This window comes from Ursus americanus, chromosome 23 (assembly GCF_024610735.1).
Source record: "Ursus americanus isolate L20-20 chromosome 23, mUrsAme1.1.p, whole genome shotgun sequence".
Classification (NCBI taxonomy): Eukaryota; Metazoa; Chordata; class Mammalia; order Carnivora; family Ursidae; genus Ursus; species Ursus americanus.
Window position 1 is genome coordinate 24,914,184 of NC_142149.1, and position 18,987 is coordinate 24,933,170.

Genomic DNA, 18,987 nt, shown 5'->3' on the forward strand with positions numbered 1-18,987 from the left:
GGCCAATAGGAAAGTGGGTTCGGTCTGGGTAGCCGTCTAATTGGCTCTGGCCTTCGGGAGCGGACCCAGGGGCAAGAGGAGGGGACAGGGGCGGTTCTGGGCTTCGGGGTGGGAACCGGATTCCAGCTGTGGTTCTCTCCCCCGGAGCCCCGCCCGCACTGCCACGGCGGTCCGCCAATGGACGCGCGGCTCGGGGCCGGCGGAGCGCAGCGATTGGCTGCGAGGCTGGCTGGGGAGAGGCGGGGCCGAGGCTTGAAGTTGGAGTGAGGGATCCAGCTGTGGTGTGCGCCGGGCTCCTCGCCGCCGCTTTCGCTTGCTCGCTCCGCGTCTCGGCCGGAGGAGGAGGCAGTGGCGCCGGCGACAGCTACGGCAGCGGCAGCCACCGCGGCGGCTGCGGCGGCGGCATCTCCGCCTCCACCCCCGCCCGGGACGGCCCCCCACCGTCTCCCCGCCCCTCCCGGACCGTGAGCCCGCCGCGGGGCGGAGGAAGGAGCCGCCCCCCACCCCCTCCAAACCCACCCCCAAAGAGATCCCTCCTCCCCTCCCCCCGCCGCCGCTGGCGCGGAGCCGGGACGATGCTGACCCCTTAGATCCTGCTCCAGCTGCGCCGCGGGAAGAGGGGGCGCCCCTCCCCCGTATCCCCAGCTATCCGACCCCCTTCTCTCTCCCCCTCTCCCGGCCGCTTCGCCGAAGGTAGCGCCGAATCGGGCGACCGGAGCCTGGGCGCGAAGCGAAGAAGCCGGAACAAAGTGAGGGGGAGCCGGCCGGCTGGCCCGGGGGGCCCCAGGAGCCCTGGGGAAGCGGGACTCGCGCCGGGCGGGGCTTCCCTGCGACCCGGCGCCCCGCGGGCAGCATGCCCCTGAGGGCAGGGGGAGCTGGGCTGAACTGGCCCTCCCGGGGGCACAGCCTGCGCCCTAGAGCCCCCCAGATGCGCCCCCGCCGGGGCCCCCCGGTGGCGTGAGGACACCTCCTCTGAGGGGCGCCGCTCGCCCCTCTCGAGACCGCCCGGGGCCCCGGCTGGCCAGAGGATGGACGAGGAGGAGGATGGAGCGGGCACCGAGGAGTCAGGACAGCCCCGGAGCTTCATGCGGCTCAACGACCTGTCGGGGGCCGGGGGCCGGCCGGGGCCGGGGTCGGCGGAAAAGGACCCGGGCAGCGCGGACTCCGAGGCGGAGGGGCTGCCGTACCCGGCGCTGGCCCCGGTGGTTTTCTTCTACTTGAGCCAGGACAGCCGCCCGCGGAGCTGGTGTCTCCGCACGGTCTGTAACCCATATCCTCCAGGGCACGACGGCCGGGCTGGGGGGTCCGCAGGGGGGCGGGCCGCGCCGCGGGAGGGGACCGAAAGCCAGGTGAGTCGGAGAAGTGAGCCTGGAAGGTGGGCAGAGGAGAGGGGGCTGCTAAGGGAGGGAGGGGGCTTCAGAGTGGGAGCGGAGACGCGAGCAGGTTTGGCTGATACCCCAGACGAGCCCCACCTCGGTACACACACCTCAGTCCTCCTTGGGGGGTTGGGATCCAGGCCAGGAAAAGAGAGGAGACGTGCCCCGCTGGTTTGTAGCTGGATGCTCTCCAGATGTGGGCAGGGGAGGGTCGTCATCCTCCAGATGTGGGAAGCTTCGGGAGCCTGGGAGCTCTACTCCGCCCGCCGCCCGTTAGCGAGCTGGGTTGGGTTTCCGAGTTTGGGGGGGTGGGGTGGGGAGGAAGCTGCGGGGACGGGGGAGGGGGGACTGCGATCTCCTGGGTTTCCCTCCTGCCCCCGCTCCAAAGTTTGAGGTGGATTCTAGGGTCTGATCCCCACTCCCAACCTGGTTCTTGAGGCCAGGGTTTTTACTGACCCAGAGGGAGATGTTGGGGGGCGGGGACCAGGTCCTAACTCCCCCACCCCCACCCGCGGGTTGGAGGCACAACAAGGAGATTCCGGCGGCGGCTGATGTCAGGGGCGCAGAATGAGAACAAGATGTGGTGGTGAAGGGGAAGCTGTCTGCCCCCAGAGCTGGAGTAGAGACCCTTTCAGCTGGAGCCCACTGCCTGGAGTGGCTCCCTTCTCCCTAATTCTCCATTCAGCGCGGGTGCTTTGTGTTGGGGTTGGGGAGTTTTGTGCTAGATTTTCTTCTTTTGGAGGGGAAGACTGTGGCAAGAGCTTTGGCCAGCGGGGGATGGGATTAAGCCGGTCCAAGTTACCCTGTCACAAATAGAGTGCTCCCGCCCAATGGCGGGGCAGGTACGGGAGACCACAGCCTCTGAGAAAGTATTGGGGGAACAGTGAGACTGTGAGCTGGTTGGCTAAGGAAGACTTGGGTCCAGCACCCCAGGGTCTACTCCTTGGCTGGGTTTGTGGAATGCAAGCCCCACATTCCAGGGAGATAGATTTGGCACTGCCCCCTATCCTCCGCCTGGTGTGGAGTGATAGGGGAGACCCCAGCCCCCTCAGTCCTCTGGCCTCTCCCCCTCAGCCCCTAGCACAAAGCGCCGCTTGACTAATGCAGGACTCCCAGGCTCCGGGTGGGTCCCGTCACTGCCGGAAGGAAAGGGGGGGGCGCGGTGCCATCCCAGGTCTTGACAGCTTCTCCTGACTCCTTCCTCCCAGCTCAGAGGCTCTTTTGGACCGGGGTAGGAGACCTCAGGTTTCCCCTGTAAACCCCAAGAGCCCAACCGGGACTCTGCTTTGGGGGAGGTGGGGGGAGCTTGGTGCCGCCCTCGCTCTGCAGCTCTGCTGCCTCTAGTGCGCAAAGCAGGGATGTGAGCTAGGGTCCCCCCCAACCCCCACCCTCAACACCTGGCAGGTCCTTAGGAAGCTCCCCTCATTACACCCTCTCCCCTCCCTTACCCCTTCTTCCCTTCTCTCTGAGCTGCAGAGAGAGAGAGAGGTGGGGGTCTCAGAGGGCTCTGACTCCTCCCCCACCTCCGCACCCCTACCTCCAGGCCTCTTTCTCCACGGTAGAGATGGACGTTGGGAACAAATGTCTCTGAGAAGATGGGTTCTGGGCATCCCTCCTCTCTGCCCCTAACCACCTACCCTCTCCATGAATGGTAAAAAGCCCTCACCCCCTCCCCTCCTCCTCAGGAGTCCAGGGGAGATAGAGAGATCTTCTCTCTCCTTTCCCTCCCCCTCTAAAACAACCAGACCTCTGGGCCAGCATCTCCCACCTGCCCCATCTCTAGGTGTTATCTGATGGTCTGAGGGCAGATTCCTTCCTTGAGGAGCTCTGGGAGGGAGCAAGTGGAGAGGGCTGGAAGGAGGAAAGAGAGGTGACGCCAGTGCTCCTTTTGGGGTTGGAGGAGTAGGCTTATGTCTGGGGTGGTGGGAGTCCGGGGTGTGGGGCATTGGCCTCACTTGGTCTAGACGAGTCACTGAACCTGGGCGGAGAACAATTTCTTGGGAAAGGGGCTGCCTAAGCTGTGCCCCACAAATCCCATCACAGCTGAGTGTCAAGGGAAACCTGTCTTTTCATTGCCAGAGGGGCTCTGAGCTGTTGGACTTCAGTCTTTCCCTTCCTCTCTTTTTGGTTATCAGTGAGGCTTCCCTTGGCTCCACAAGGCTCTCCAAACCTCTGAGTCTGAGGGACACAGGGACACCTCCCCCACTAACTGAAGCTAGTTAGACTTTTGTTGGCATTTTTTCCAGCCCCTCCTCTTTTAGCCACTAACACACCAGGTTTCCTAGAGAGGAGATGTAGACTCAGGTAGGAAGTAGTGTGTGTGTGTGTGTGTGTGTGTGTGTGTGTGTGTGTGTGTATGGGGGGAAGGGAGGGCAGCAAAAGGAAGGGAGGCTCCGACGTGCTTGTGCTGGTACTGGGAAAACCAAGGGTATTCACATCAGTAGCCCCCCCCTCCCCGGTTATAGCGGAGGGAGTTGGACTTTCCAGTATGTGTTTCTTGAAGTGTGAGGGAGTGCGTCGCCCCTCCCGGGAAGGGGATCCTGAGCACTCCCTCTCCCGCTGTTGTGTCACATCTGGAAGTTTGTGTAGGAGTTTCTCCAAGCTCAGAGCCCAGCACAGCTTTTTCTCATTTGGAAATCACAGGCTGGCATTTGGGATGCCGAGAGGGGGAGTGGGAGGGGGGCCAGAGGAGGAGAAGGGAGCCTGCCAGGAGTAGGGGGAGGAGAAGGGGGAGGCCCGAAAGGCAGGAGCCCTAATGGCTTCCAGAAGTGAGTGTGAGTGTGTGACTGCGTCACTGTGTGTGAGTCTGGAGGGGAGGGGGCACCAGGAATTTCTGGAGTTTTCCTTGCCACTGTCCTAGTGCCCCAAGTTTGCCTGTTTCTCTTACCTAGGGAGAAATCTCCATTTTGGTCCTCAGAGGAAATGGGAGGGGGCGTTCTTCCTGTCTCCTCACCAATTCCCTCCTCTCATGTTAAAACCCAAGACTCTCCAGAAGGGGTTCTGGGGATGAGGGCTGGGGAATTGAACAGGCTGGGGGAGCAGAGCACCCCCTGGCAGCCCTTCTGCCCCAGGCCCACCTTCCTTCTGGGTCACACACCCACTCTACTCCACAGAACTGTTGGGGGACTCCCCATCACCCATAGCGCCAGCTGGAGCCATTCCTGGGATTGCCCCCACCACTCCACCCCCCCCCCACCCCTCGCTCACTCCCTCCCCAGCCCTCACCCCACCCTGCCTGGCTCAGCCAGGGTGGCGACAGACACAACTGCTCACACGTGTGTGTGTGTGTGTGTGTGTGTGTGTGTGTGTGTGTGTGTGCGCGCGCGCGCGCGCACACACACACACACACACACACACACACACACACAGAGTCACAGAGTCACAGACGTTTGAATCAGATTTCTGGCCTATTTCCCCTTCCAAAGATTCCAGCAGGCCGGCTCTCTTGTGTCTCTGGGTCTCACATCTCTGTCTCTGGGTGGGGCCGGCTGCCTTTCTTCGGGCTTCAGTTTTCAGTTCAGCTGGAAACCTCTCTCCCCACAAGCCCACAGGCTGGAGCGGAGGAGACCACTGGGAAACAGGCTGTGGGAGTGGGGGCTTGGCTGGGGGAATCCCCCTTTCCGCCTCCCCAGTGTTGGCCGCACAGCTGAGCCCCTGTATTCCACCCCCCCCTCCAGAATGCTGACTCCCCCATAGATGCCAGCCTCTCTGTGGGGTGGGCGAGACAAGGATCCCACCTTCCCAGCTCATACTAGGAGGCCAGGATTCCTGGGTCCAGGCCCATTTCCTCCTCAGTGCTCCTCAGTCTCAGATTTCCAGGCTCCAGTTGGGGAGCGGGGCAGCTGGAGGGTCTGCTTCCCTTCTCAATCACGCCCGAGCCCCATGCCCCTGGAGGTGCCCCAGTCCTCCTCCCTCCTCTCCCTGCCTCCCCCTCCCTTACAGCTGCCAGGCTAGGCAAGGGCTCTAGATAAAGCCCCGCGGAGAGGACTCAGTTGTACAGATAACACGCTCTACTTCTCTCTCCTGGAGGGAGACGAGGAGGAGGAATAGAAGTGGGTTTCCTCGCCCTGCCATTTCCTTTTTCTCTGCTTTGGATGGTGGGTTGTGGGGAGAAGAAAGAGCCTCCCCTCTCCCTACCCACCTCCCCCTTTGGGATCCACTCCAGCCCGGACAGTTGCCATAGCAACAGTAGACATGTGACTGCACAGGTCTCTCATAGTCACTATGGCAACCAGTGTCCCCCGTTCCCTTGGTTGCCATGGGGATTTGTCACATGGTTTCCCCCCAACCTGATAACCTGTGGGTCTCCTGCTTTCCCTTCCCTGTGTGAGGACAAGACAGCAGTCTGGTTAAAGGGAGTTCATGTGTGAGGGGTCTCTTTAATTGCTATAGCAACAAATCCACACCACCTGGTGACACATCCTCCCGTTGTTATGGCAACAGAGGAACATCGCACAGTGACATAAGGCCATGTTCCCAAGGAAACAAGCCCTACCCTGAGAAGGGTGAAAGACCCCCATCCTCATTAATTATTTCTCAATTCAGATTGTCCCAGATTTCCCTGTGCCTTCGTGCCTTCCCTGTCCATTTATGCTTACCTGTAGGGAAAGGGGAAAGGTAGAGGGCAGGTAGGATGTACCTGGGAGTACGCTAAATTGCCAAGGGGGCCCTTGAGAAGGGGTTTCCCTGATTAAGAGCTGGAGATGGGTTATTTGGAGGCAGAATCTAGCTATAGGAGGCCCCAGTGTGAACGTATAAGGTGGGGACAGAAGGAGTCCCAGCTCCTCTTTGGTGTCACTTCTGCCCCTCCCCCCATAGTTATCAGTTTATCTCTGTTGAGGCAAACAAGGCAGGAAACCATGAATGGGGAGATACACCGGCTTCTGAGCAGGGAGATTGATGGGTTGATCAATTCATTCATCCGTTCGTTCGTTCGTTCATTTCCCCTGCGTTTCGATCATCTGCTCCGTGCCAGGCACTGCCATCAGCTTTGGAGGGGAGGTGAACACGTGTCAGAGTGCCCCCGCCTCAGCAAGGGAGGTGAGACCAGTGCACAGACTGCATGGTGGAGTCACTGCCGTTCGAGGGGTCCAAACAGGTGTCCTGGGAGCCCCTCTTCCCAAGAGAACTACCCACAGTCCCCCTTGGAGAGATATCTGCTTACGTGGGTCCCTTCCCTGCAGAGGAGAAGAGGGGGCTGGGTTGGGGAAAGCAGACCAATTCTTGAGGGTAATTGTGTCCTTCCCTTTCCAAAGAATCACCCCAAGGGAGCTCCCTCCCCATCCTCCTTTTTGCAGGGTGACCCCTGGCTGACCCCCCTTCTGGGGAGACATCCATGGGGCTCAGGCTCCACTCTGGAAAACAGCTCCATGGAAACAGAGCACCTTCTTTATTTCCCCCTTCCATCTACTTACCCCAAAAACCTAGAATGATTTTTTTTTTTTTTACTCTTATTCTTGTGAAGAGGTGGAGGCATGGGAAATTGCAAAGCCTCGGCCTGTTTGGGTGCCTGTCGGTAGGAAGGGATGTGAGGACATGAGGGCAAAGGGCCCAGGTGGCACAGAGGCCTGGAAAGGGATTGAGGGCATCCCGAGCTGCCGAGGAGCTGGGTGGCCTGAGGTTCAGGACAGAGGTGGGAGGGGGAGGCTGGCTGGGACTAGCTGGGAGGAAAGTCCTGGGGTCCCCGGACAGAGCCTTCTCACTCCAGGAGTGAGGTTATGGCAGGAAGATTCCTCCTGCTCTAGGCCCTCCGTGGCCCACAGTCTGGCTCGGTGGGTCGTGCCCTGGCCTGCCAGGACACCCTCCCCACCTCCGTTTCCCTGAGGCCCCTCCTTTGCGCAGTCTCCAGTCTCTGCGCCTTTCTATCCTCTTTGTTCTCCCCATCCTGTATTTTCTTTGAGAAAAAGAGGACACCGGGTCACTTATCTGTGAGTCCAGTGTCCAGAAGCTTCTCAGGTCCAGAGGCCACTTTGTACATTCTCCTGTTGACGGGCTGGAAGTGAGCCCCTTAATAAAAATCCACTACGTGGAAAGACTCGGGGTCCGTGTGTGCAGAGTACTGTCTACTCTGTGTGGGTTGGGGACTTACGTCTAGCCCCGGGACTGGCGTGCATGGGTCCTCATTAGTTCAGTGCGCGAGTGTGTTTGGAGGCTGTCTGAGGGCTCTGAGGGGCCGGGGGGCGGGTGGCTGGTGAGGGAGGCCGCGTCTGGCTCCGGTGTGTGGTGGAGGAGTGCTCCCGCCGTGGACCCTCTTGCCCGCCTCTGCCTGTCTGTCTGGTGCCAGCTCGCTCCTGACAGCCCCTCCCCTGCGTGCCTGAGCCACTGTGGAAACGACTGCCCCGGATCGGGAGCTTGGACCCCTCCGTCTCATCGCGGCTTCTCGCATGACCTTCAGCGCAGGACTTGGGCTCTCCCGGGCCTTGGTGCGCTTGGGCTCCGGGGAAGAACAGGATGGACCCCGGATACTTGACGGGGCTGTAGTGAGCATCAGATGTGCTGCGGCGTGAAAGCGCTTGGTAAACTGTAAGGCGGGCAGAATCCGACTTTAGGTTTGTGTCACACATTCACCACATTCTCTCATTTGCTTCTCACATCTTCCCTGGGAGATAGGGAGAGCAGGATTCAGACACTCTCGGTGTCTGGCATTTCCACAGGCACCATCGATTTTATCCCCCAAATGGCTTGTGCAAATAGTCAGGGTATTTGTGGCTTTTCCTACTTTACAGCTGAGGAAGCTGGGTCCAGAGAGGTGGCGGCCAAGGTGGGCTTGGGCCTGGGCTCGGTCAGACACGTGGGCCCTCCCTTTGCACCTGGCCGAGTCCTGGGGCGGGGGTGGGGAGGGCGTGGACAAGAAGCGGGAGGCGCTGGGGCCGGGCTTGGGGGGGCGCGTGGGCGCGGCTCCTGCCCCGGCCAGCTGTTTCCTTGACCCCCCGGGTACCTGGTTTGAGCGTATCAGCATGTTGGTCATCCTTCTCAACTGCGTGACCCTGGGCATGTTCCGGCCGTGTGAGGACATCGCCTGTGACTCCCAGCGCTGCCGGATCCTGCAGGTGAGTGTGTGAGAGTCTGAGTATGTGTATGTGTGTGTGTGTGTGTGTGTGTGTGTGTGTGTGTGTGTGTGTGGCGGCCAGAGGGGGCAGCTCCTGGGCTGAGTAACTGCTGAGTAACTCTGAGAAGCCCTGACCCTGCTGATGGGGGAAGGAGTGTGTGTGTGTGGGGGGGACGGTTCCCCCCCCCCCCAGTTTCAAAAGCCTCTCATCCCCACATCAGGCCTTTGACGACTTCATCTTTGCCTTCTTCGCTGTGGAGATGGTGGTGAAGATGGTGGCCTTGGGCATCTTCGGGAAAAAGTGTTACCTGGGAGACACTTGGAACCGGCTTGACTTCTTCATCGTCATTGCAGGGTGAGGGCCGGGGCTGGAGGTGGGAGAGCAGTGAGCAGATCAGTCCCTGCCCCAGGGCCGGGGTGCTAGGCCCCAGCACTGCCACCCCTCCCGCCGCCCCCCTGCCTGGCCCACTTCCGGCCATGCTTTTTCCCTGGCTGTCAACTCGGCGTCCGAGGCTGTCCTGCCTATAACGCTCGAGCCCCTGCATCCACACCCTCATCTGTTTATTCTCCAGGGGGGATCTGTCCTTGGCTTGGGGGTGGCCTTGCCCCCAGACAGAGAGCCGGCTCTCCGGGGTCCCTTGGTGGAGGAGGGGGAGGAGCCGGAGGTCCTCTTCACCACCGCAGCAGGATTCCTCATTGACCTCTTTTGACCCCCATGGCGGCCTCAGACTCAAAGGGCCTCCCTTTGGGCCCCTCCCTGCAGGATGCTGGAGTATTCCCTGGACCTGCAGAACGTCAGCTTCTCAGCTGTCAGGACAGTCCGTGTGCTGCGACCGCTCAGGGCCATTAACCGGGTGCCCAGTGAGTGACCCCTTGGCCCTCAGCCCCTGGACAGAGAGCCCCAAGAGGAAATATGGAAATCCCAGATCCCACCCCTACTTCCTGACCACTCACCGGCCTCATCAGGGCCTGGCACTGTGAGGCAGACCTCATCAGAGAAGGGCTCTCTGGGGAGCCGGGGCCGCTGGAGCCCAACGGAGCCCAACCGAGCCCCTGCACCTGCCTGTGGCCCTGTGAGAGTTACCTGGAAAGACCATCCCCCTTATTTAAACCGGACTTGGGATCAGAGTCTCAGACACATCTCAGAGGACCCCTTCCCTTCAGCTAGAAGACCGCTCCCTGCAGGGAACAGGGTGGAGAGGCTGGTGGGCCAGGAGGGGTGGGTGCAACGTGTAACGGCCTTTTCTAGCTAGAACAGCCTCTAACGCAGGCGGGCTCTCATGGGTGAGACCGTATCGGCCTCCCCGAGCATGACTTCTCTCCAGACAAGGCCACTCCGTGTCTCACCCTCCGCCGGTGTCCCCTTCCTCCTTCCCATCCTCTTCCAACCCGCTGCCGCAACCGACTGCGGGACCATTATCTAAATTAAACCGCATTGGTTTCCCGAGCCAGCCAAGCTTTGGCAGCTCGAGCTCCCCTACATCCTGCCCCCCCCACCCCTGCTCAGGCCCCCTTTGCAGCTCCCCAACCTACATAGGCTGCAAATGGTGTCCACTGCAGTCCCCAGGAGTCGGGGGGGTAGGGGCATGTTTCTGGGGCTCTGTGCCTGGTGTAGCGGCAGCCCCCTGTGTCGTGCGTGCGTGCGTGTGTGCGCGTGTGTATGAGACGCGGCTGCCTTCGGGTGGGCAGAGCTGCTCAGTGTGTCCTCCGGGCGTTGGGGCGGCAGTGTTCACAGGCACTCCAGACGAGGGGTGTGCGTGCTGCCGCCCCCTCTCCCACCCCAGGTGACGGCTGGCAGATTTATAGGCCTCTGTCTAACCACCGGTGTAATTCCCTTAATGCAAACCCTGAGGAATTGATCTCAGTTGGAACACAGAGGAGCCGAAGGAGGCTGGGGCTGGAGGAGGGCGGTGAGGGACTGAGTGAGAAGGCCAGGCGGGAAAGGCCAGGCAGGACGGTCACAGGCACCGGGAGGGTTAATTAGCTGCTGCCTAGAAGCTTTTTCCTTGGAGGGGCAGGGGCCATGAGTGGCGCTTCGGGGTCAAAACCAGCCATTAGAGGTCTGTGTGCTTAACAAGGGCTGGGTGGCCTGGGGCTGGTTCAGACCATGTGGGGTGATGGGGTCCTGGACCTGGAGGGAGGAGGGAGGGCAGTATCTCCAACAGGCCTTGGGGAGAGGGGGACGGGGCTGTGGCGGCTTTCCCTGCAGAGGGACTTGTTAATTGATGGCCACTTGAAAGATGGCCTTGCGTCTCCTCGCCTCGGATGTGAGGATCTGTGCCAACAGAGAATGGACTCGGCAGGGGGCTCAGAACCTTCCTTGCTGACATTCCTCCTGGCATTCTCTGCCTCAGTTTCCCCAATGCAGTGGTGATAACAGATGACTTAGAAAGGTCGGGTGACTGTGCCGGGTGAGAGAAGGAAGTAAGAAGAGAATGTGTGTGTGTGTGTGTGTGTGTATGTGTGTGTTGGGAGGTGGGGTCCAGAAGCAGAGCGCTGGGCAGCTCTGTGATACCAGACAAGTCATGGCAGTCCTCTGAGCCTCCTCGATCCTCTCCTGTAAGCTGAGATGATGTGGGCAGTTAGGTGGGGTGCGTGCAGGGGAGAGGAGCTTTGGAACCCTTGATCACGCTGGCTCATCCTCGGTGGTACTGTGGGTTGATGGATAGGGATGGGCCGAGAGGGGTAGCGGGCAGGGGCTAGGAGGCTAGGCCTGCCTGTGGAGTTAGAGGGTGTCTGTTGGTCTCCCCTCCAGCTTGAGCCAGGCCTCTCAGCCCCGGAAAGCCCGACGGGCCCCCTGTGGGAGTGCTGCTGGGCCCGGCCAGCCTGGCACCCCCAGCGTGGCTTCTGCCCCCACAGGCATGCGTATCCTTGTCACACTGCTGCTGGACACCCTGCCCATGCTGGGCAACGTCCTGCTCCTCTGTTTCTTCGTCTTCTTCATCTTCGGCATCGTTGGCGTCCAGCTGTGGGCAGGGCTGCTTCGTAACCGGTGCTTCCTGCCGGAGAACTTCAGCCTGTGAGTGTCGCCTGGGATGGGGGTGGCCTGGGAGGGGGTGGGGCTGGGAGCTGCCTCAGTCCTTGTTGCCGCTGACCTTGCTGTTTTCACATTGGTGACGTGTCTGGTTCTCAAACTCGGCTACACAATGGAGTCACTTGGGGAATTTAAAAAAAATTCCTGGGGCCTGGGTCCCCCTACAGGCTCTGATTTCATCAGCCTGGGGTTCAGCATGGCCGTGGGGACCCTTACCAGATCCACCGCGAGCCTGATGTGCGGCCACATTGGAAAAGCATCACTTTAGGGCATAACCTTCCCTCATCGCCACTCTGGAATCTCACACTCTGTCCGCACAGTCCCGGTGCCCTCCAACCCACACCCACACATCCCTGCCCCTGCCCGATGCGTGCCCGACTCTCGTTCCTGCCCTACTCACCCTGCAGGTCTCACTGCGCCCACGCAGCTCATCCTTCCTGGGACCTCTCCCTGGAGACCCCTGCTCCCAGCTCCTCCCTGTCCCCCCTGCAGCCCCCTGAGCGTGGACCTGGAGCGCTATTACCAGACGGAGAACGAGGACGAGAACCCCTTCATCTGCTCCCAGCCGCGGGAGAACGGCATGCGCTCGTGCAGGAGTGTGCCCACGCTGCGCGGGGAGGGCGGCGGCGGCCCCCCCTGCGGCCTGGACTATGAGGCCTACAACAGCTCCAGCAACACCACCTGCGTCAACTGGAACCAGTACTACACCAACTGCTCCGCAGGGGAGCACAACCCCTTCAAGGGCGCCATCAACTTCGACAACATTGGCTATGCCTGGATTGCCATCTTCCAGGTGGGACAGCCTGGGCACTGGGACATTCCCCAGGACGCAAGCGACCTCAGAGTGGTCGTCCTCAGGGCTGGGAGGGGGCCGGGGCCTCTAAGGAGACCGCAGGAGGCTTTGGGGATGCCCCCCGCCGAGTCAGCCTGTCCCTCTGTATCCTCCCCAGGTCATCACGCTGGAGGGCTGGGTCGACATCATGTACTTCGTGATGGATGCTCATTCCTTCTACAATTTCATCTACTTCATCCTCCTCATCATCGTGAGTGATTCCTTGGGCCCCTGTGGGAAGGGGGATCCTGGGGAAACAGGTGGGGGGAGTCCAGAGAGGGGAAGGCTAGCTTGGTCTCAGGACAGGTCCCACAGAGACTCAGGCACAGAGGGCACCGGTCGTGAGGAGTCAGGAGGAAATTCAAGGTCAAGGCTTGGTCCCATCGCTTAGTACCTTGGGCAAGTCAGTCCCCGTGAGCCCCCCAGTCCCACCCTAGGGCTCTGTTTCTTCATCACTAAAATGGGTGATTCTTGACCAAGGGGGCATTTGGAAATACCAAAGGGTGGTCCTGTTTTTCATGAGGTCTAGGGGAGCACTACTGGCATTTGGTTGGGGGTTGGGGAGAGATGGTAAACATCCCGAAACGACAGTCCTGCAAACACAGGAGTGTACCGCCCAGAATCCCTGGCATCCAGTGTTGAGAGACACTGCCCGGCCTCTCGTTCCTTCCAGCTCAGAAGTTGCAAGGCTTCACGAGGGCAGAAGACAGAGGCAAGCGTCACACCATTTTAGAGCTGTCATCCCTAGCATTCCTGGCTCATAACTGAACTGCTACTCCTTGCGGCTAATACGTATTGAGCACTTGCTATGCACCAGTACTGCTCTCCGCACTTTTCATGGGCTGGGCCTTTAATCCTCGCCGCGATCCCGTTATCATCTCCATTTTACAGAGAGGAAACCCACGTTTCCTTGTTTGTCTGATCCCGCCATGGGCTCCGCGTCTGCCATGGATTGACCTGGCTGATGCCCGCTAAATCCTGGCAGTCCCCTGTGAGGTCGGGTGGCTCGGGGAGGGGGGAGGGCATCTCCTAAACAAGCACTCTGAGCTTCAGAGGGAATTCAACCCCAGGCTATGGGCTCCACATCCAGCCCTTCTCCAGGTTACCAAGAGGCCAGTGACAGAGCCAGAGAGAGGGACAGATATTGAGAGACAGAGCTGAAGACAGATTGAGATCAACTCAGGACCTAGGGCAAACTCCGGAGACAGGTGGAGACAGACTAAGGCAGCTCTCGGTGAGAGGCAGAGGGTAGGTCCTGGGAGAGAACCAGTCCTCCAGGCCACCCCCTCCTGCCCCTGCATGGGGAAGAGGGGCCAGGTTTGGCACCTATTCCCATCCCCCACCATCCCCAGAGGGGCAGCGAGGCCAGCACCTCTGGGAAGCGTGGTCTTTTCAGTATGTTTCTCTTCCTGGGCTTGGGGGAGGGGAAGGAAGCAGACAGGGTGGTAAGGGGCCTAGTTTCCACCCACACAACCCGTGAAAAATCTTCCAAACAGCTCTCTGGAATCATATTAGTGAAACTAATTATCATAATTACTAGGACACAATCTAGAAAAAAAAATCCGCTTCGTCACCATAAATATTCATTTCCTTCGTTCTGGATTGTTGTCCCAGCGATGGCCATCCCAGAGTCCTAGAGAAACTGAGGCACAGGGACAGGAACGAGGGAGGGTGAGCAAGTCAGGGCAGCAGCTTGACTAGTCTGCAGGGATTGGGGTTCAGCCCATCACCTGGCTGGGGGAGGGGAGAGGCGCCAGGAAAGAAGATACAGGCCAACAGTCAGGAGGATAGTGAGGCCCCATGGTTGAGGGTCTCACCCAAGGTTGTGCAGCTGAAAGTGGGACGAAATTCAGGAGTCTTGGGAACAGTGTTTTTGCCAAGACCTCAAAGGCTCAACCCAACGTGAGAATCCCACGTCCCCAAGATTGCATTCATCTCTACAGCCTTCTCTGCTCCTAATGGGAACTGGGGAGGGGTGCTCAGAATCTCCATGGCTGGCCATGGGTAGGGGCAGGGAGTTCGGGAGAAATCCTTGCAGGATACCATCACGATCAATAACAATGCCTTGGAATTCCATAGCGCATGGTTCAAGTCTCAGCTTCGCTGGGCGTTAGCTGACTGATCTTGGGCAAATGCCTTGACCTCTCTGAGCCTCTTTCCTCACCTGTCAGACGGAGGTTATAAAGGTGTCACCTCTGGAGACTGTCACAAGAATGAAATGAGATCATGCTTGGACAGTAACTGAGCCCAGCGCCTGGCACCGTAGGAAGCGCTTGGGATGCGTCAACTGGCCCCGCGGTGCCCTTTTCTTCAGGACATCTCCTCTTCCTGTCCCCACCCCAACAGGTGGGCTCCTTCTTCATGATCAACCTGTGCCTGGTGGTGATTGCCACGCAGTTCTCAGAGACCAAGCAGCGGGAAAGCCAGCTGATGCGGGAGCAGCGCGTGCGGTTCCTGTCCAACGCCAGCACCCTGGCCAGCTTCTCTGAGCCAGGCAGCTGCTACGAGGAGCTGCTCAAGTACCTGGTGTACATCCTCCGGAAAGCGGCCCGCAGGCTGGCCCAGGTCTCCCGGGCAGCGGGCGTGCGGGCCGGCCTGCTGAGCAGCCCCGTGCCCCGCGGAGGCCAGGAGCCCCAGCCCGGCGGGAGCTGCTCTCGCTCCCACCGCCGTCCGTCCGTCCACCACCTGGTTCATCATCACCACCATCACCACCACCACTACCACCTGGGCAACGGGACGCTGCGGGCCCCCCGGGCCAGCCCGGAGATTCAGGACCGGGATGCCGGTGGGTCCCGCCGGCTCATGCTGCCACCGCCCTCGACGCCCGCCCTCTCGGGGGGCCCTCCGGGGGGCGCAGAATCTGTGCATAGCTTCTACCATGCCGACTGCCACCTGGAGCCGGTCCGCTGCCAGGCACCCCCTCCCAGGTCACCATCTGAGGCATCAGGCAGGACTGTGGGCAGCGGGAAGGTGTACCCCACTGTACACGCCAGCCCTGCACCCGAGATGCTGAAGGAGAAGGCGCTAGTGGAGGCGGCCCCCACCTCTGGACCACCCACGCTCACCAGCCTCAACATCCCGCCCGGGCCTTACAGCTCCATGCACAAGCTGCTGGAGACACAGAGCACAGGTGAGAAGGGGGGGGTGTGCATGCTGGGGCCCCTGGCCGAGGGGCCGGGTGGTGTCCCAGAGAGGACTGGGGGCCTGGCATCCGAAGTTCTGGCCCCTGATTCCGACTCTGCCACTCCGAGGTCTTGGGACCTTCAATCAGTCCCGTCTTCGCTTCTTTGAGCCTTGAGTTTCTCACCCTTTCAAATGGGAATCTTCATTCTTGCATCGTAATGAGAACAAAAACTACCACAGCATGGGCACCTGCTGTATGCTCCGCTCCACGCTGTTTGCAAGACCTGACAGTTGTTGACCGACTGGTCTGTGCCTGTCACGTGCCTTGCAGGCACAATCCCACAGGAACCTCTCAACAGTCTAGATGATAAGCGTTCTTATTGTGCCCGTTGTCCCAATGAGAAAAAGGAGGCCCGGAGAGTTTGCCTGACTTGCTGGCCCAAGATTGTACCATTGGTGAGGGGTGAACTCAGGGCCGTCTGGCCCCGAGGCCCCGAGGGGGCATGGTGTGTGACCGTGGCCGGCATCATGCCCCACGCTAAGGAGACTCCAGGAAACATGAGTTTCATTGGCTCCCCTCGGGGAGACCGGGAGCCTAGAGCAGCAAATCCTCAGGGGGCTGTTAGTCAGGTGGGAGGAACACCCGGTATCACAGGGGAAGTGAGACACTCGTTGCCTGTGGGCGTCCCCCCCGCTGTCAGACAGGGGTGGCGGGCCCTCCCCCAAAGACAGAGTCACTGTAGCCGAAGCCCAGGGCCTGTGTTTCAGGAAGGATGTGGCACGTGGGAGCAGTGGGATATGAGTGGGATGTCATGCGGGAACGTGGGCCGGGACAGGAAGGTGCCGTCACAGAACGCCGTGCGAAGGGCTCGTGTGCCAGCTTTCCGGCCACCTTGCCGTGGGACGGAAGCCAGTCCCACGCACGCGTGCTTTAGTTCCCTCCTGTGTAGCAGGCAGGGCTGGGGCCGCGGTCCTGGGTGCAGTCAGAAGGAGAAGCGTTTTGGGTGCTTCCTGGGGCCGGGCCCTGAGTGAGGTGCCTGCCCCTCGCCCGGCGTGCTTTCCTGGGCGCCCTCTGAGCTTCCCTCCAGCGCTCAGATTCTATGATCCAAGCCCGATTTCAATGGACATTGGTGTCTTGGGACAGGTCACTGTGCGCGTGGGTGTGTGCGGCCTGGTGTGTGTGTGTGCATGAAGGTGTACAGTGCGTGTATGTGTGCACATGCACGCACACGTTTAGCGTTCCTGCGTGCGTGCACACGCGTGTCTGATACGTGCAGTTACGTGTGTGTGCACACCAGCGGGGTGCTCTGGTCCATACACATGCTCGCGTGTGCACATGCCTAGCACATGCGTGTTATATAACGTGCTCGTGTCTGTGCACACGTGTGTTTGGCTGTATAGGTAAGTGTGGCTCGCAAATGGTACGTCTATGTACATAGTACATGTGCACACGACTGTGTGTTCAGTGCACGTGTGGGTGTGTCTGGGTGTGGATGTCCATGAGCACGAATCTGTGGGTGTGTGTCTTAAGGAGCCTTGGGAAAGGCTGCTCGGAGCAGTGTCGGTGCGGGGCTGGCTTTCCTGGGAAGGAGGGCTGGTCTAGTCTCCTTGCTGAAGGCTCCTCGGACAGGGGAGCTGCCCAGGACCTCAGGGGACGTCAAGGCCACCTGCCAAACCCTGGGACCCCCAGCAGTGACTGTCAGGGGAATGTTACTAGCATTTGGGGGTGTTCTGTTGCCCAGGACTGCCCACACTGCAGGGCGTTCAGTGTCCCTGGCCCGCTAAGTGGGTAGCACCCCTGTCATTGAAAGAACTCCAAACTTGCGGGAAGGGCTGCCCCACGTAAGAAACCCAGGAGCCTCTAACCTCTACCCTCCTGTCCTAGGCACGTGCCAAAGCTCTTGCAAGATCTCTAGCCCTTGCTTGAAGGCAAACAGTGGAGCCTGTGGCCCGGACAGCTGCCCCTACTGCTCCCGGGCGGGGGCAGGGCAGGTGGAGCTCGCCGGCCATGAGATGCCCGACTCAGACAGCGAGGCGGTGTACGAGCTCCCACAGGACGCCCAGCGCGGTGATCTCCGGGACCCCCACAGCCGGCGCCGCCGGAGCCTGGGGCTGGATGTGGAGCCCAACTCTGTGCTGGCCTTCTGGAGGCTCATCTGTGACACCTTCCGGAAGATTGTGGACAGCAAGTACTTCGGTCGGGGAATCATGATTGCTATCCTGGTCAACACACTCAGCATGGGCATCGAGTACCACGAACAGGTAGGGGCGTGGGCAAGGGCGTGGTCCCTGGGGCTGGTGGCCCTCTGCCTTCCTCCCCTCCGGCCCCTGTTTCCAGTTTCTTCTGCTTGCCGTGAGCCTGATGGCGGGTAGGACAGGAGGGAGACCCACCAAAGTGTGGGGACTCCGGAGGGTGAAAACCAGTGAATGTCACACAGTTTCTGCGTATGGAGGTCGCCCAAGGCAAGGGCAGGATCTGAGCTGGGGGTGTTCTATCTGGGAAGGCTGCTCAGAGGAGGTGGGCTTTGAAGGATGAGTGAGTGGTGAGCATCAGACGTGGGTAGGGCCTCTCTGGAGGGACAAGTCATTGGAAGAGATTTGGGTCTTTGGAGAAGGTACAGAGGGGAGAGAAGGTGTTGGGGGATCCCCTAGCCCAGTGCTGGGCCCCCCAGCCTTCACCTGACTGAGTATTTGGGGGTGTGACTGACTGGAGCTCGGTAGGGGTGAGAAGGAGAGGGTTGGTGGCTGCGCCTGGGTGGAGCTGAGGCCTGTCCGGTGGGGAGGGAGGCCATCTGCCACCGGCCTCCGCTCCAGGAGCCTTGCTGTGAGTGGGGCGGCTGGCTGGATGAGAACGCCCAGCATGGTGAAGAGACTTGAAACCATTGTGTTTGAGGGATCGTTCTAAGAACCGGGATGTTTAGTCAGGAGAAGAGGAGGCTCAGCGGGGACAGGCGAGCTGTCTTCAAATATTTGAAGGGCTGTCATGTGGAAGAGGGAGCAGGCTTGTTTTGTGGGGCCGATGGCTGCAAGCAAGGGGATCTGGGCTGAGCGGAAGAAGGCTGTTCTCACTCCCAGAGCTGTGTGAGGACACGAAGGGTGGACTGGGGACCCCACTGCCCTCAACCGCCCAAACTGATTAGGGGTGGGAGCAGGCCCCATGGGGGTTCCTTCCAAAAGGCAGCCCCTTGCCCCAGTGTCTAGGTCACCCCTTTGGCTGATTCTTGGAAAAGTGGGGGGGGGGGGTACAGTCAGCACGTGCTGCCACCACAGGCCCTTCTGTGCTCTTTCCCGGGTGTTCCTGCCTCCCTGAGGCTCAGGCAGGGGACTGGACTCCCGGAACCTGACCTTTCCTGGTCAGGCAAGGGAATGCACTTGCCCAGCCCCTGGTATGACGGTGCCGTGGAGGAGTGGCGAAGGGGCTGGCAACAGCGGCTAGGTTCTTCTCGTGGGGGAGGGTGGGGGAGGGTCTGGGGCGAGGCTGAGGAGCATAGCGCCAAGCCAGGCCTGGAGCTGATGTGAGATGTTCACTTCTCAGAGGGATCCGAGCCCCCTCCCCCACTCTGCTGACCTCTGC

The 18,987-nt window shown here is 60.4% G+C and overlaps 1 protein-coding gene across 2 annotated transcripts in view; it reads left to right on the forward strand.

Moving 5' to 3' along the window:
- Positions 1-550: 550 nt before the first annotated feature.
- Positions 551-18,987, forward strand: part of CACNA1G (calcium voltage-gated channel subunit alpha1 G) — a 61,608-nt gene continuing 43,171 nt past the window's right edge. For both annotated transcript variants that reach the window (XM_045773109.2, XM_045773110.2), the window contains exons 1-9: positions 551-1,270; positions 8,314-8,425; positions 8,646-8,779; positions 9,188-9,285; positions 11,284-11,443; positions 11,951-12,251; positions 12,409-12,501; positions 14,637-15,420; positions 17,299-17,675. In XM_045773109.2, coding sequence (XP_045629065.2) covers positions 1,029-1,270; positions 8,314-8,425; positions 8,646-8,779; positions 9,188-9,285; positions 11,284-11,443; positions 11,951-12,251; positions 12,409-12,501; positions 14,637-15,420; positions 17,299-17,675 — 2,301 coding nt within the window. In that variant the 5' untranslated portion in view covers positions 551-1,028. The remainder of the gene's footprint in view (positions 1,271-8,313; positions 8,426-8,645; positions 8,780-9,187; positions 9,286-11,283; positions 11,444-11,950; positions 12,252-12,408; positions 12,502-14,636; positions 15,421-17,298; positions 17,676-18,987) is intronic.